The sequence below is a fragment of the Ceratotherium simum genome, chromosome 5, assembly GCF_057802395.1.
Source record: "Ceratotherium simum simum isolate JZ-2026a chromosome 5, ASM5780239v1, whole genome shotgun sequence".
NCBI classification, from domain to species: Eukaryota; Metazoa; Chordata; class Mammalia; order Perissodactyla; family Rhinocerotidae; genus Ceratotherium; species Ceratotherium simum.
The window spans coordinates 40885167-40902837 of NC_141904.1; the positions used below are offsets into that span (position 1 = coordinate 40885167).

The 17671-nt window shown below is 44.6% G+C and overlaps 1 protein-coding gene across 1 annotated transcript in view; it reads left to right on the forward strand.

Moving 5' to 3' along the window:
- ITGA9 (integrin subunit alpha 9) overlaps positions 1-17671 on the forward strand; it is a 331030-nt gene that overhangs the window by 237830 nt on the left and 75529 nt on the right. Inside the window, exon 19 of the mRNA XM_004419499.3 lies at positions 14741-14827. Within this exon, the coding sequence (XP_004419556.2) occupies positions 14741-14827 (87 nt within the window). The remainder of the gene's footprint in view (positions 1-14740; positions 14828-17671) is intronic.

The window sequence follows — 17671 nt, forward strand, 5'->3', positions numbered from 1 at the left end:
AGTTATATCTGAGGCAGGAGGTCCACCATCCAGGTGGTCACAGGGACACAGCCTGGGGTAGAGGAAATGCGGGGGCTATGGGGCTAAACTGATCTGGCTTTGAATCTCACTTCAGCCGCTTAATAGCTATGCACATTTTGGCAAATTGCTCAACTTCTCAGAGCCTCATTTTCCTTATCTGTAAAGTGGGGTTTATGAGACCTATGTTACAGTGTCAGGATTAAATAAGATGGTACTTCAAGGGCCAGACACCAGAAGGCACTCTAAATGTTTGTCCGTTCTCTCCTCCCTCTTCCTTTCCTCTTCAGCATTTCCTTACCACAGCACCATTATAAAGGTAATTTGCTAGGTTCATATTTTAGAGGGGGAGTTGGAGGCAACCTGGAGAAAGGTGACATCAGGCTGTCACAGTGACAGTGGGTGGCCTGTGAAGGGTTCCCTTGGACATCAGCAGCAGGGGGCCCTGCGGACTTCCCAGCATCCCCAGAAGGGGCCTCTCAGATGTCCACTGGCTCAGCAGACCAAGTCCTACTCTCTTGTGAGACTGTCCTTCATTGTGGATCCTATCTGAGACCAGTGTTTCTAAGAATCTAGATCAGTGCCACTCTAAGTGTGGTTTCCTGACACCAGTGCCCGCATCACCCAGGACCTCATTAGAAAAGCACATTCCTGGGCCCCTCCCCAGACCTGCTGAATCAGAAACTCTGGGGGTGAGTCCCAGCAATGTGCATTTTAACATACCTCCATGGGGCTCTGACGCACGGCAGAGTTTGAGACCCGCTGTGCTAGGCAGGTTATTGCAGAGCAAAGGAAAGAAAACCTGCTGTGCCCCATGTACCCTGAAGGCCCCTTTGCAGACTGGCTTCTGTGAGGCAGTCTGGGCTCTGGGGTTAGACTGCCGGACTGGAGTTCTAGCTCTACCATGTAGCTGCTGTGTGACCTTGGACGAGTCCCAACCCCCTCTCTGGGCCTCTGTATCCTCAGCTGCAAAATGGATGATTAATACTTATGCCTTAGGGTTGTTGAGAAGCATAAATGGGTTTATCCTAACAAAGTGCTTAGAGCTCAAAGTTCATTACCCATTAGCTCTGTGTTAGTTTTCAAGCAGCCCAGCCAGGGTGAGGATCTTATTCTGGGGGTAGCTTTTAACAGCCTAAGGATTTGCCAGCAACTGTAGGTTGCAGAGCAAGGAAAACACTTCAAAAGTCCCTCTATAGAGCCTAATAGCAACAACCACCACCATGGCAGCAGCCACCATAGTAACTCATTAGGTCCTTATAGCAAGCTTGTGGGGTAGGAATTACTCTCTGTATTTTTACAGGGAGGTACTTAAGGCACCACTTGGTAAGTGGTAGAACTAAGATGTGAACCCAAGTCAGTTTGAAAAAAATCGTGCAATCACAAGTCGAGAAGTTTCCAGGGTCCCAGTTCCTTACCCTGGGAAACTCTGTAAAGATACGAGTGGTTTTAACCTGCTGCTCAGGGCACTTGCCTGGAGCCTGGACATTGTGGGAGGCGTCCTTCCCAAAGTGGACACAGAGAAAATGCTTAGGATAATTAAATGAGTCCATGTTTAAGAGGCACTTAAGTAGATTAAAATCAATATGTGAATCATGTAAGTCTGCACAGCCGTTTTAGCTGGCATCCTTAATGTTTGGCAGGTGAAATTCTTTGTTTTAAAATATCCTGCTTTGCTTGCAACTGGCAGTTGCAGTGAAGCAGCTCTGCCCTGCATCATGCATTAGAGAGGATGAGAGGTTTCCAAGACCTGGGAGGCCATTTGCTCAAAGCCTGAAATGCTCCTGCTGATGCCAGGTTGGCGTCCCCCTACCCGAGGCACAGAGAGAGGAGGGAAGCAGGATGTTGCTAGAGTGGTCTCTTTCTCACTCTCTCAGTCTGAGTTCCCTAGATTGAAATCCTGAGACGAGACAGCATATAAAAGTAATTTATTAGGAATTGTTCCCAGGAGAAACCACTAGGGGAATGGGGAAGGAGGCCAAGCAAAGGTATGATATCAAAGTCCTCAAGAAGGAAAAAGAATGTTGGTAACTTGGGCACAATCCAGAGTGTCCCAGTCATGGACAAGGGAGCCTGGTTACAGCTTCCCCCAAGGGGATGTGAATGTCCAAGCCCTTCTCTCTCTCCATATTCACAGGAAAAGAGGGTTCCAGCAGCTGAGGACCCTCCTCCAACCAAAGCCACACAGATGCCAGTGGCTGGAAGTCAGTGTGCATGGCGGCACATGGTGAAGAGACTCGTGGGGATATAGATGGAGGGCCGCCAGTGTTGTGTGCTCATCCTTCCCACACCCTGCTGTGAGGGAGATGGTGTGTGGTCAGTCTAGCCATCTGAAGCGGAACTAAAAAGCAACGTGGACAGCAAGACAAGTGAAAGCATTTTCAGAGGGAGACTAAAGAATGAGCAAAACTGTCCTGTGGGGGACAGACACCTAGAAAATGACAGATGGAGACACAGAAAATGCTGATCAATCAATTACTTCTACAAGGTCAGGACATGGGAAGTCATAGATAAGCCATTCCATTCATCTCCCCCCACAACTAAGCCAGCTTCTGACACAATCTTAAATTTAGTATATTCCAACAAGTTCAGAACAGATATACTGGGGCTCAGGCAATCTCATGAACCTGCAACTCATCCTTTTTTTTTTTAAAGAACCAGGAAAAATCATGAACTTTCCACAAACAACTCTAGTGAGATTGAATTTAAAACCTAGCCATTAAAACAACTAAAAGCAACTCTTACTCTTTGTGTAAGTCATTTTAAACAACTGGCCGATTGACTGCAAATGTTGAAACTAAATATAGAGAAAACCAAATATAATCCTAGAAAACAAAGCCCATCTCCTTCTATTCCTGAAAATACAAAAAGGACACATAACTTTAACATTTAGATATGTTAGTGGGTCCTTCATAATTCAGTGTTGTAAAATTGGCTTGCAGTTGTTCTAATTGTGTACTGATCCTCAAAGTTCTTGGCATCAGGCTTTTCCTTGACATGTTCACAATCTGAACATCCTAAGAATCAGCCTGTGCTCCCTTCTCTGTCCTCCTCGTGGGCGTTTCCTAAAGCTTGTGCCCTCAACTGCTATATGTTAGATCAGCTGCCAAGGCACTTCCTCTGTGTCTGGTATTTACCAGAAAAGCTTGCTTAGGACAGGGGTATACCAGTGTACTTCCATGCCTGGCCCATGAGATTAGTCCAATAATATCTGTTGACTAAAGTAATACCAGAGCACAAGTCCTCCACTTACTACAGAGAACTGTTCTCAGCCTTTTAGTCTGCTAGATACAGTTCTGCATAAGAGGACCCTCAGCTAGATCTTGCTGTTTTATGAATGGTATTTTTTTGTTATTGTCATTAGTAATAGCTTTTGACCTATGTATTCAAATGATGAACTAAATTTTCCCACTAAAGTCAGCACTGATATGACTCTCTGGTATATCACTCTGTCCAGTCTTGGATTCCATAGTTTAAATAACTTGTAGATTTTTTAGTTACTTGAAAGGTAAAGCAATAGTAATAATAATGAGTTGTGAAATAGGACTCATGGGGGTGAGGTTGGGGGAAGTTAACTTCTCTTGTAAAGGGAGATGGATTTCAGCCCTTTGTGTGCACCTCGCCCAAGCCCTCATCACACAGGAGTATACAGGAGTCTTTCCTCAAACAGCTTGGTCCTTCTCCCTCCTCCCAGACTGCGAACAGCCCCCTGGAGACAGCCGGGACTGTATTATAAAGGTATGTGGCCCAATGAAGGACATCGAGGCCACTCAATAAATAATTATTAAGGAGGGAATGAACAAAGGAATGTAAGATGTAACAGAAAACATACGTGTCTCATACATAAGAATTATGCTATAGAAGCTGTTTACCATTTGAGGCAAAATAAGAAACACTTGTTGAATGAATGGATGGGCTTCCTCGGGGACAGCAGCGTGCGGGCACCCACGTTGGAGCTGCCCTTGGTCTCTAGAGTTCATCTCTCTGAATCACTGCCCTGGGGGCATGGTGGGGAGGGCACAAGTCTGCGAGGCTCCACTAGACTCAGAGAGAGCTATAGTGATAGGTATTCTGTCCTCACCAGAGTTAGAACTCCAGGGAAAGCACTTTTTGTTCCAGTCTGGGTCTCAATCTCTTAACCTCCAATATGGCGGCAACTGTCCTAGCCTTTGAGGCCAGTGTTTCAAAGGCTGGTACAGAACACGTGCTTCAGGTGATTCAGAATCCGGATTTCCTGACCACACTTCTGCTCTAAAGAATCCCACTCTGGAGGGTGGGGCCTGCAATCTACATCTTTAACTGAGATTTTAATGTAACCTAACTTTTGAGGGTTATTAACCTGGGTGCACATTGGAACCACCTAGGGAGCTTTCAGCAAATGCTTGCCCGTGCTGGGTGCTCTGATTCAGTGGGTCCCACAGTGGGGCTTCCATCTGGGTCTTTTTCACAAAGCTCTCCACACAGACCTTATAGTCTTTCTAGCACCGTTATATAAATTGGAGAGAAGTGTACCCTCTGGTGGTGCACAGCCTCTTGCCAGGGTGCAGGGCATGGTGAGAGCAGTGTGGGCTAGATTTCAGTCCCTCTCCTCTCAGCTAGCTCTCTTGTGCAGTGAACAGCCTACACAGCTGTGCTTAGTATCTCTGGCTCCCAGGTGGTTCCAGTGCACACCCCAGTTAGGAATCAGTGAAGGGTGTTGGTTGTTAATAACCTTTAAAGGCTTTTGAGCAAAAATGAACACAGTAGTATTCATTTAACATTCCAGTTAACATTCACCTGGAGCAGCCTGTAGAACAGATAAGGGGACAGCTGAGAGCAGAGTGTACACCAAGAGGCTGTTTTGCTCTGGTCTTGGTGGGAGGAGATTGGAGCTGATCTGTTGTGCAGCAAGGAAAGAGAAAGGAAGGAGGGATCATCCTAAAAGAGGATGCCAGTTCTTTAGGGAGAGTTCTGAGATGTGTCCAGAAGTAGCAAAGTGGATGTGCCAACTAGAAGGAAGAGATTAGTGAGCAGCTGCTCCGTGAGACAGGGCTCCATTAGCCCACAGCATGCTCCATGGAGACATGCTCTAGGGGTGCTGGACTGGGGAGAGGTCCTCTCAGGCCCGTCTCTTCATCTGTGGCCAAGGGAAGTTCATCAGTAGCTGCCTCCAGCCTCTGTTCTCAGTCCACAGCTTTGCCACCCCGATTGCTTGTGGAGAGGGCAGAGGATGGGAAAAGATACTGTCAATGCCCTCTCATTTTCTCTCCACCACCCTGGAGACCACCTGTGACAATTGCTCTGTGGGCTGAGGCCCGTCTGTGTCTCTCTGCCTGGGGGCTTTCTTGGCTACAGGGGTGTGCTGCACTCAGGCACCAAGGGGGCTGGAAACACAAGATAGTCAATGTCCCTGGAAAAACTCTCAACCAAGGAGAGGCAGGTTTTGAAGGCTAGATGCCCCAGCCTTCTCTCTTGTTGGTGGCACACTTCCCCACTCCCTCACGGAGCACCCCCAGGTCACCTCCCAAACAAACTACTTGTACCCTAATCCTTGTCCCAGAGTCTGCTTGTGGGGCAACTCAGATAAGGGGCATGCGAATGGGTAGGTCTCCAGCTCCAGAAAAGTGTGTCCTCACACAGACAATAGCCCTCAAATAGCATCAACAGTGTACACATTTTTCTGGAGGACAGAGAGCATGAGGGAGGTGGTCTCCATGGGTTGATGTCATGTTTCCTGAGTGGGTAGGCTCAGTAATATAGAGCAGTGCTTCTCAAATGGTCATGTTCTCAGAGGTTACCTGGAAATCTTGTTAAAATACAGATTCTAATTCAGCAGGTCTGGGATGAAACCTGAGAATCTGCATTTCTAACAAGCTCCCATGTGATGCTGATGGTCCAAGGACCACACTTTGAGTAGCAAGGCCCTAAGCAGCAAGATTCTTTGCAAATGAGTTTTAAGTGGGCAGAAGTATAAGAGAATTTGTAGGTGGGATGGAACTCCTCTCTGTAAGTAGATTTCTAATATCAAGATTCCTGGCCAGGATTTTAATAAGTACCCCTCAAACACTTGACTCCTACAAAACCTTTTCATCCAAATACCACCCATAAATTGTTTTTATGCCATGATGTTAAATTCTTTCCTATCATTTCAGGAGAGGTCCCCACCTTGTTTTTTCAGTCAGCCTGTAGGGAAAAGGAAAGGAGTGATAGAAAATCAAAATAATTTGATTCGTGAGATGGAATTCAACTTTGAATTCTTAGTTTGTTGATCAAGAGTTTGCAGGCTCTGGGAAATATCTTTTTTAATCTAAGAAGAGAAACCAATTTTTAAAAATCTAAGAATAGGTCATTTGCCTCTACAGTAGTCTCCCCTTATCTGCAGTTTTGCTTTCTATGGTTTCAGTTACCCATAGTCAATTGTTGTCCAAAAATATTAAATGGAAAACACCAGGAATAAACAATTCATAAGTTTTAAATTGCATACCATTCTGAGTAGCGTGATGAATTCTCGCTCCATCCCACTCCATCCTGTCTGGGACGTGAATCATCCCTTTGTCCAGCATATCCATGCTGTCTCCACTACTGCCTGTTAGTCACTTAGTGGCTGTCTAGGTTGTCAGATCTATTGTCACGATATTGCAGTGCTTATGTTCAAGTAACCCTTATTTTACTTAATAATGGCCCCAAAGTGCAAGAGTAGTGATGCTGGCAATTCGGATATGCCAAAGAGAAGCCATAAAGTACTTCCTTTAAGTGAAAAGGTGAAAATTCTCTACTTAATAAGAAAAAAAATCGTATGCTGGGGTTGCTAAGATCTACAGTAATAAACGAATCTTCTATCCGTGAAATTGTGAAGAAGAAAAGATATTCATGCTAGTTTTGCTGTCACAACTCAAATATTTATGTGTAGGAAAAAACATTGTATATATAGGGTTCAGTACTATCCATGGTTTCAGGCATCCACTGGGGGTCTTGGAACATATCCCCCATACATAAGGGGGGGCTACTGTAATTTAAAAGGAAGAGGGGCCGGCCCCGTGGCTTAGTGGTTAAGTGCGTGCGCTCCGCTACTGGCGGCCCGGGTTCGGATCCCGGGTGCGCACCGACACACCGCTTCTCCAGCCATGCTGAGGCCATGTCCCACATACAGCAACTAGAAGGATGTGCAACTATGACACAACTATCTACTGGGGCTTTGGGGGCGGAAAAAAAAAAAAAAAGGAAGAGGATTGGCAATAGATGTTAGCTCAGAGCCAGTTTTCCTCAGCAAAAAGAGGAAGATTAGCACGGATGTTAGTTCAGGGCTGATCTTCCTCAGAAAAAAACAAAAAATTTTTTTAAATAAAAAATAAAAGGAAGAAAAACTTCCTGGATGAAAATCAAATACTTTAATTTCTTCTTAAGCCTTAGAAGGTATGGCTTGCTGTTCTTTTCACTGTGGGCTTTTCAGGTAGGGCTGCTTGAGTTCTTTTTATTTATTTGTTTAGATTCTCGAGTTCATATTCCTGTGGTCCCAAAGTGGACAGTCACCAGCATTTGGGGAAGTGTTTTTGTTTTCACTTTGGGAAAATGTAAAGATTAGCTCTAAACAGGGTTGATGTAATGCACCAAGGAGGGACATGTTACAGGAACAAGACAGCTTACTCAAGTCATTTCTAATTCGTATTGGTTTTTAAAATATATCATTTTTTCCTCATTTTAAATGAGTAAAAGCACTTTTTTTTCTACGGACCAAGAGAATTGTTTGAGAGGAGACTCCTCTGTCTCCACTTGGATCAGTTAATTGCGCCTCATGGGACAGCTGATCTCCGACGGCCTGGGATTGGTATGGGGTTGTTTAAAGTGCACTCTCCAAATTCTCATCCTTAGCTTCAGAGGGGAATTTTGCTTTAACAGTTATGTGGTTCATCTGTCTCGAACATTTGTGCTAACGATAACTCCGCGTGCTTCACTTTTTTCAAGCTTGGAAAGAACAAACACAGAATAGTCTGGGCCTTCGCTTCCAAATGGCGGTTTTGATGAAATTTAAGAAAGAAACTTGCTTTGTAGTGCTTTCTTTGCCCGGCTCTTCCAAATCCCCCACGTGTGTGGGTAAACACTTCTGGTTCCCTCGGACTCTTCAGTTGCCAGCTCCTGTCTGTCAGAGGTCTGTAATCAATCATTGCCTCAGCCTTGCCAGGCCACCAGCCATACTTGGCATCCCAAGTATGGTACTGGAGTCACCGTATGCTCCAGGTTCCTTAAATGCTACTTTTAGTTCATTGGGTTGTGCTCCCCACCTCTTCAGTCTCAGTTTCCATGGATTCTTTGGAGTTGGGGGGTGGGGGAAGATCCTTGTCTATTCCTTGTTGGGTGTTTCCCACCCTGAGCTCCCTCTGATCCATTCTTATATTGCCAGCTAGGAAACCCTGGGCAAGTGATATAACTTCTCTGTGTTCTGATTTTCTCCTTATAAATGGGCATAAAAAGAGAAGCTACTGTACAGAGGAGCTGCCTGGTGTGTAGTAAGCCATTGCTGAGTAGAGGCCATCTGTATACTCCATCTTGATAACCATCAGCACTAGCAGGCCAGCAATAGTCCTATAAGGCAGGTGTTATGACTTCATTTCACAGGTATGAAAAATGGAGGCTCATAGAAAGGATAGTTAATTTGCCTGATGACACAGCTGTTGTATATCTGAGCCAATAATCAAAGTTGGGACACTAATGCCACAGCTTGTGTACTTTCTATGCTGCAAGCTCATGTGCTTTTCTTTATGGGTAGGAATTTCATGGGCCCTGTCCCAAAGGATTCCCCTCTGGGAATAAGACTTCTTTCTGGTGAGGCTCACGCTCACTCATCTTGAGTGGGGCCAATAAAGTATTTCCTAGGGATAAATTTTCTGTTAACTCATTGGGCCAGGTTATTGGAACCTCTGCTCACTTCTGACTCTTCAGTTGATTAGGGAATTTAGGATAAAACGCTTTCAAAATTTACCTGAATTCTGTATTAACTGAGTTAATACGGAGGCCTCTCTGACCAGCTCACAGGGATCACACTCCGTGTGCCTGGAAGAAGGAAGGGGTCTTAGATGAACACCAAACTGCCAGACTGGCAGCCAGACATGAAGACATGAGGGTCATCTTCAGTTTGACAAACATGTGTGGAAGCTGGAAAATGGGAAGTCAAATTTCAAACTCACCCTGGCACTGAGCATAAGCCCGTTACCAGACTTGACCGATTTGCTGCTCCCAAGAGCACTGCGTGGGTGGTCAGATTAAAGCACCACTCCCGAAGGAAGTCAAATGCTTGTGTGACCAAGAGGAAGGAGCCCGAAGGCCAGGGAGACTTGCTAACTTCATTATCTGATTCTTCCTGCCAACCACCACCATTACAAACAGGGCTGGAAGTTGGCTCCCCTGGCGGAGCTCAGGGGGCTGGGACAGCCGAGGTATGTCTGGAAAAGAGAGGGACTTTGCCAAGGCAAGCAGCTCCCATTCCAGGCAGACCAGCAAATGAGCTGCTGCTTGCAGTCCCTTCATCCCAATCCCCGATGAGCCAAGGCCCGTTTGTGTAATAGTGCAAACTCAGGAGCTACTAAGAGCTAGGCTCGGTGCCAGGCCCTGAGAATGCACAGGTGAATGTGCACAGACCAAGTATGCTGTTCATCATTCTGTTTGAAAAAATGTTAATTGATGTTTTCCTGATCCTGAGAGTAATGTGTATCGGTAAAAAATGGAGAAAATTTTAATTGAATCCCTCATAATCTCCAGGGAGAAACCCTGAAAGCATTTTATGGTATTGCCTGCCCTTGTTGGCCAAGGAAAAGTAGGACTGGGAAAAAAGCCAGTTATGTGAATCTTTTTAAAATAGGATCCAAAATCTCGTAGTAAAAATATTTTTAAAGTTTTGATTGGGACTTGAAAAATGAAACTAAAATTTATGAAAATGAGTGTATGTTATCCTACATTGAACAGCTCCTGTAACATTGTAATTATAATAATCAAGGATATCTTAGACCCACTGCAAAAGCTTATTTATTTTAAATAAAATATTTTAAATAAAAACACTTTATTAGTGTTTTTAAAATAACAGTGCATTAATTTCTGAAACAAAAGAAGGAATCGAGTGCTGGATGGGCAGCTTTTGAATGTGAGGAATTGCCCTACTGTATCATAAGGTAACATTCTTTGCTTCATATTTTGCCTTTTGTTTTTTAAGCACAATAACAAAAGGGTCGTTTTTTACACTGGCATATTTTCCCAAGGACTTCTCTTGATCTTCTTAATTTAAATCCTTATCTTCTGAAGTAGCTTAAAGTGCTATCATCCAGGCTGATTTTGACTACTTCAACAGTTAGCTGATCTAACACTGCCAGATCCAGATTTATCAGTGTCTGTCAGTGGTTTGAGCAGTTTTCCAACATCACTTTCATTGATTTCATGAAAGCCTCATCTTTTGCAGCAAGATTTTAGTTTCACTCTGTAGTAGATGTGCACTATATTCGAATAGGATAATCAGATGGCTACACTGTCTGGCAGTCAGGAACCGAGGATAGACAGTTTGTTCCCCCATCTGCGTTCCCATTCACTGAGAGCTGTTGATCATAAGTCTTGCAACAATGCTAGAGTAAAGGTCTCCAAGCTAAAGTCAGCATAAGCAATGATTGGGACATGAAAGGAACCAGAACCCAGGAGAACCCTGGTCTGTGGAATCTCTCCTATGTGCCTCCTGGTGGGTACCAAATGCCTAGCAGAGGTAATAAACAATACCCGCCCCCACAACCCGCCCCGGCCCAGAGCTCTATCCCTGATGTTGTCTAAAGCCAGGGGATGACTGAATTGAGCCACATCTCCCCAGAATTCATTTTTTAAAGCTTCACTGGCTCTTTCTGTGCCTGCCTGCCTACCCAGGGGATACGTGTCTCTATAATGACCCTGTATTTTTAACATTGTGCCTGGGCATGATCTGAAACCAGACAAAGAGGTGGTGACATGACTTTGAGGTAACCCCCTGATTGGGGAGCTATGCAGATTTCATAAACTGCAGTTAGGAAAGTTTTCTCTGCGTAGTATGGATTTAAACAGGATTTAGTAGCATGAGAGTGTTCCCCTTGTTCTTCTTCCGTTGCCTCTCCCCATCTGGGAACAAATGCCCGGTACTTTCCAGTGGCTCTCAGTGCCAGGAGCCTCATCTGTAGAGTACTGTCTGAGGTCAGGTTCACCAGAAGCAGAACCTGAGATGGGGATTCCTGTGCAAGTGAATTATTAGGGAAATGCTCTTGGGAGAAGAGGAGTGAAGGCAGCCAAACAGGGATGTGCTGTCAGCTGGAATCTGCTTCAGCCTAATCCCATGGAGGCTCTGGAACATGAGTTGTACAACAGAGCAGGTCTCATCTTGAGACAAAGGTCAAACATAGGCTGCAGAATGCTTGTGGGAGAGGGTGTTGTAACCTCCAGGCAAAGCTGCTCCCATTCAGCCGGGGGCTGTTGACCCCATTTGTACAGGGGTTCTGGCTGGAGCACCAACACCATCCACACCGGGAGTCAGTGTTTGCCAAAGCCCATGCTCTGAGAGGCCTCTTCATCTCACAGCTGTAGTAGGAGAGTAGGCTGTAGAATTAAAGCCTTTAGGTCAAGCGGGCTTAAATAGCCACGGGAGGGCTGTATTGGTGCTGACAGGCGCCAGAAGGGTGATCCATGACATCCCTCCCTATAGCACCATCCAGGAGCGCATGAGTCAGGAAGCGTATGCTGAGCTCTCTCTTTCCTAGAGATGTCTTTGGTTTTCACTCTTTTTGCTTATCCCCACCAATATCCAACCAGAATTTTGTAATTTCTATTAGACTGAGTAGGGTAGAAGAGAGACTTGGAATAAATGTTATTTTTAGCATTTTGGAATTAACAAAAATAAGATAACTCAGCAGCTCTTGAATAATCAAAAGCAGTCTTAGGCCAAAGCTAAGTAAACTGAGGTCCCCTCAAGTTCCAGAGTAAATTTTTGAAGCCACAGTCATTCCTTCACACACATGCAAAAACTGAGTAAGTCTTTGGGGCGACAAATCTTTACTTGAAGAACAGGTAGGCCTTTGACTTAAATTGAAAACCTCTCTCCTGGTTTGAGAGGGATTTCCAGTGAGATACTGAGCTTTGCAAAAGGAGTTCAGAACTGGGTTGAGTAATCATGTGATTTATATATATGTTGGGATGCTCTTGAGAGTAGTTACACCAGGGAAACCAAGAGCTAAGGTCACCCTAGGCTTGGGCTCACTGCCTCTGATGCCCACAGGCCGCCTAGCTAGGATTTAGAGTAGGTTCTACTGGGGCCAATTATGGACAAGGCTTCTAGGGGGAGGAATATGAGGAGGAGAATGGTGACAAGAGGCCATCCTCAGTGAATCATTAGGAACAATCTTTGGGACATGCAGGTCTTGAGACAGCATTTAAGAAATTATTCTCTCATTTTCCTTATTGAAATTGCCAATGCATGTCCTCTGGGTTCCAAGAGCAGCCCCTCACCTGCCATGTAAATGTCTGTTTCTCTGCTGGGAGGTCTCCACCTTCTAAGCTATGTGCTCTTCAAGGACAGGGACTAACGTCTTTCAGACCTGTTCCCTCAGCACTGATCACGGTAGGTGATAGGATGACTCAGCTACCCAGTGGTTGCTCAGGGTCCATTCCGAATCCTGCACCGTTTCCATATTGTGTATGTGAACTTACCACCCGTGAGGGTTTGGGGGCAAGATGGATGAAGAAAACCTGGGAGGGAGGACTGAGGAAAGGTGTTCCTGAGAGTGGGAACAATTTAAGCAGATGCATGGAAATGATACCAGGCAAAGGGTGTTTGTGGAATAGTAATGTATGTGCTCAGTGGGTCAGGGGGGCAATAGCAGAAAAGGATGGGCCAAAATGGATGCCAACATTAGGATTTTGAGTTTTATTCTGTTTCTAGTGGAGAGAGGCATGTTTTAAGAAGGTTCCATTCCTGTAGAATGAACCAAAGAAAGGGAAGCTCATAGCAGTGGCTCCCAAATATCATTGCACAGCAGAATCACTTTCTCATATACCATTTATTGAAAATGCTCATCCCAGACTCCACAGTCTCTGAGTCTGCTCAAAGACTACTCAGTTGTCTACTCAGAGGCAACTGGGGTGTGACCCAGGAATCTATATTTTTAAAGATGCTCCCAAACTGACTCTAATGCAGAGGGTCCTGAGTCCATGTGAGGAACACTGGCTAAGGTCATGGAGAACCCTTAGAAAACTTAAATCACTGAGATCAGTCATTTCTGAGATAGGATGCTGAAAAGATAAACTAGAATTTCCTTTTATATATTCTGTCTCCTATCTTTTGTTTTATTTGTGTTGTGCGGGGATTTTTGTTTTGTTGCTATTTTCTAAGTAAAGTTTTATTGATGTTGAACAAAGAGACAAAAGCAATCAAATTATTAAGTGCTCAGCTCCGTGAATTTTCACAATGATCACACCTGAGAACATTCCCATCACCCGAGGAGCCCCCTTTCATTTACTACTTCCTTGACTTCTAACCCCATGGATTCATTATCTCTTGTCATATCTATTTTTTGTATGTTTGATAATGTTCATAATATATCAATATAGTAGTATATGTATATAATTTATAACTAGGTGTATTGTGGTAAGTGCTGATATTTTTTTCCTGATTGGACACATGATAAAAGAAAATTCATTCCACCTGTCTAAAGGACTGAAACTGTTGGCCTGAGCTGAGCTGTGAGTCTTGGAAATTGGAGAAGAGAGCATGGGCAGCATTTCAGAGCTGGAATCCACATGAATTGGTTCCTTTTGGCTGCAGTCTTGTTGCTGGCTGTGCTCATTCCCTCTAGAAATTGAGGGCCATGGAAGGAGAAAGGAGATAGGTTTTAGAGTCAGCCAAGAATGACCTTGGTGAAGTCACATGACCTCGCTGAACTTCAGTGTCCTGTCTTCTAGACACTCAGCAGGTGCTAGTTCTGTTCTGTACCTTCTCCTCTAAAATCTGCACGCACACTGTCTTCCCTTGGAAGTCTTGATTTGGCTTCAGTGACTCGGAGGGGCCCCATGGGTTATGAAGAGCTTCCTGGCTTTCCTTTGACCTTGGCTGTAAACCAAGTGAAAAGACAGCAGCTCCCCACAGCCCCTCTCCTGGTTCTCTCGTGCGGCTGAATGTAGAGTCCAGCCCAGGCCAGCTACACTGGGAACCCTCTGCTGCTTTCACACCCACCCTTTACCCTGGGATGCTTGTGGGGGGGCAACTCAACCCTTACCGCTTCAGGCTGCAGAAAATCCCTGTAGTTTCTTCGGTGTGATTTTCTTAGAGTTTGTTTTTCCTAAACTGGCAAGATCTTGAAAGGCAGGATTAGGGTGTGGGCTCAGGAGACAGGGGCCAGAAAGATGACTTGGTTGCCTTTTAATCCAAACCTTAGGAAGCGTCCAGCTCACATGTGGTCTGGCCCCGTTCACCAGGAGATCGCTGGGGTTCAGAGCCAAAGTGTTAGTTAAGAATGAAGAGTGGTTTTATCCTCTGCACCCAGGGAACCCATGGGAAGGGTGGACAGCCAGAGCAGGACTGGGACTTGTGCTGGTCAGAAGCTCCTCATCCCACCACAGCCAGCAGTGGCTGTTGTCTGAGAACTGCCTTAAAGAAGGACCATATCTCCTGAAGTTGTGATTTGCCTCCTGAGGCCACTTCCACACATCTGTCTTCGTGCAGCCAGCCCATCTGTTGATACTTTTTCTCTTTCAGGAGGAAATGGGCATTTCCTGTGAACTGCTGGAATCGGACTTCCTCAAATGCAGTGTGGGATTTCCTTTCATGAGGTCAAAGTCAAAGGTAAGGGGCAGAGACGGGGCATTTCCTTAGCAGTAGGCCCCTTCCCACCAGCCTCTGACTCTGCCAACTGCCTCCCCAGAAGCTTCCTCGCACACCCCTGCCTCCTGCAGCAGCTGGGGTGCCCAGCGAAGCCCTACCTGGGGATGGCCATGCTCCTGTCCATGGCAGTCTGCTCCAAGTATATTCCAGAGGGGCCGTGGTCACATGGTCTTCTCTCTGATCCATGCGATGTACCCCAAATGTGAGAGACATACCCTGGCCTTAGCACTTTGCACTTTGGCAAGCAGCATCTTTTTTTTTTTTTTTTTGTGAGGAAGATCAGCCCTGAGCTAACATCCGTGCTAATCCTCCTCGTTTTGCTGAGGAAGACCAGCTCTGAGCTAACATCTATTGCCAATCCTCCTCCTTTTTTTCCCCAAAGCCCCAGTAGATAGTTGTAGGTTATAGTTGCACATCCTTCTAGTTGCTGTATGTGGGACGCGGCCTCAGCATGGCCGGAGAAGCGGTGCATCGGTGCGCGCCCAGGATCCGAACCCGGGCTGCCAGCAGCGGAGCGCACGCACTTAACTGCTAAGCCACGGGGCCGGCCCTGGCAAGCAGCATCTTATTGGCCTTCTTAAAATGTTTTTTTCTGGGACATTCCGTGCTACTTTGAGTCCCCAAAACAACATAGGAGAAAATGTGGTCTGGGCTAATGACCCATAGTCCTGACTCTGTTACTCCCCTGGACAACCACAATTTTCTGAAGAGACCTCTTTTTTTAATTTTTTTTTAAAATTTTTTGTTTATTGCAGTAACATTGGTTTATAACATTGTATAAATTTCAGGTGTACATCATTATACTTCTATTTCTGCATAGATTACATCATGTTCACCACCCACATACTAACTACCACCCATCACCACACACTTGTGCTGAATTATCCCTTTCGCCCTCCTCCCTCCCCCCTTCCCCTCTGGTAACCACCAATCCAATCTCTGTCTCTATGTGTTTGTTTGTTGTTGTTATTATCTACTACTTAATGAGGGAGATCATACGGTATTTGACCTTCTCCCTTTGACTTATTTCACTTTGCATAATGCCCTCAATGTCTATCCATGTTGTCACAAATGGCTGGATTTCATCATTTCTTATGGCTGAGTAGTATTCCATTGTGTATATATACCACATCTTCTTTATCCATTCATCCCTTGATGGGCACTTGGGTTGCTTCCAAGTCTTAGCCATTGTGAATAGCACTGCAATGAACACAGGGGTGCATGTACCTTTGCAAATTGGTGTTTTCAAGTTCTTTGGATAAATACCCAGCAGTGGAATAGCTGGATCATATGGTAGTTCTATCCTTAATTTTTTGAGGAATCTCCATACTGTTTTCCATAGTGGCTGCACCAGTTTGCACTCCCACCAGCAGTGTGTGAGAGTTCCCTTCTCTCCACATCCTCTTCAACACATGTTGTTTCCTGTCTTGTTAATTATAGCCATTCTGACGGGCGTGAGGTGATATCTCATTGTAGTTTTGATTTGCATTTCCCTGATAGTTACTGATGTCGAACATCTTTTCATGTGCCTGTTGGCCATCTGTATATCTTCTTTGGAGAAATGTCTGTTCAGGTCTTTTGCTCATTTTTTAATTGGGTTGTTAGTTTTTTTGTTGTTGAGATGCATGAGTTCTTTATATATTTTGGAGATTTAACCCCTTATCCGATGTATGGTTTGCAAATATCTTCTCCCAATTGTTAGGTTGTCTTTTCGTTTTGTTGATGGTTTCCTTTGCTGTGCAGAAGCTTTTTAGTTTGATGTAGTCCCATTTGTTTATTTTTTCTATTGTTTCTCTTGCCCGGTCAGACATGGTGCTTGAAAATATGTTGCTAAGACCAATGTCGAAGAGCGTACTGCCTATGTTTTCTTCTAGAAGTGTCATAGTTTCAGGTCTTACATTCAAGTCTTTAATCCATTTTGAGTTAATTTTTGTGTATGGTGTAAGGTAAGGGTCTATTTTCATTTTTTTGAACGTGGCTATCCAGTTTTCCCAACACCATTTGTTGAAGAGACTTTCTTTTCTCCATTGTATGTTCTTGGCTCCTTTGTCGAAGATTAGCTGTCCATAGATGTGTGGTGAAGAGACCTCTTAAAGTTCTCAAAACATAAAAAATTCTATTGCACTTCATTTAAAAAAAAGTAGAAGAAATGACAGTCACTTTGGTATTTATAAGGAGCCAAATTTTCTAATCTCAAACAATAATGTGGTACAGCATATTCAGACATTCAGGGAGCACTTCTAATATGTGCCATTATTATAAGGTGATGCAAAGATATGTAGAAGATGTGATTTTTGAAGGCAAGACTAGAACTAAAAGACCAGGTCTGCCTTTTGAAATGGAAGCTATTTTTTTCTGCTATGATTTGAAGGAAATTTCATATTCCTTTGTCTTCCTTTTTTCCCCTAAAAAAAAAAATGAAAGCTTAGTCCTTCTCTCCTGCCTATGTCATAGAATTGGATTGTTTTAATCTCTAAGACTATTTGGTACCAGTACATCGTAGCTGTTTCGTAAACCAATTGTGAGAATGTTCTAGTGACAAAGAAGACTTGCTCATTTCTTATCACTTGAACCCATCAGCCTGCTCCAAACTACAGTGGCTCTTACATCCATGATTCCTCAGCCTTTTTCTTCCTCTGTTCCTCATCTGTCCACATTCATCCCAGGAGAAAGGAAACCTCAAGAGGTGGCTACCCTTAGAAAAGGGATTACCACTAGCTGGCAGAATACAGGCCAAATCCCATTAGACCCCAGATAGGGTGAGGATGAAGGAGGAAGACTGAACCTTGGACATCATTGCCTGTA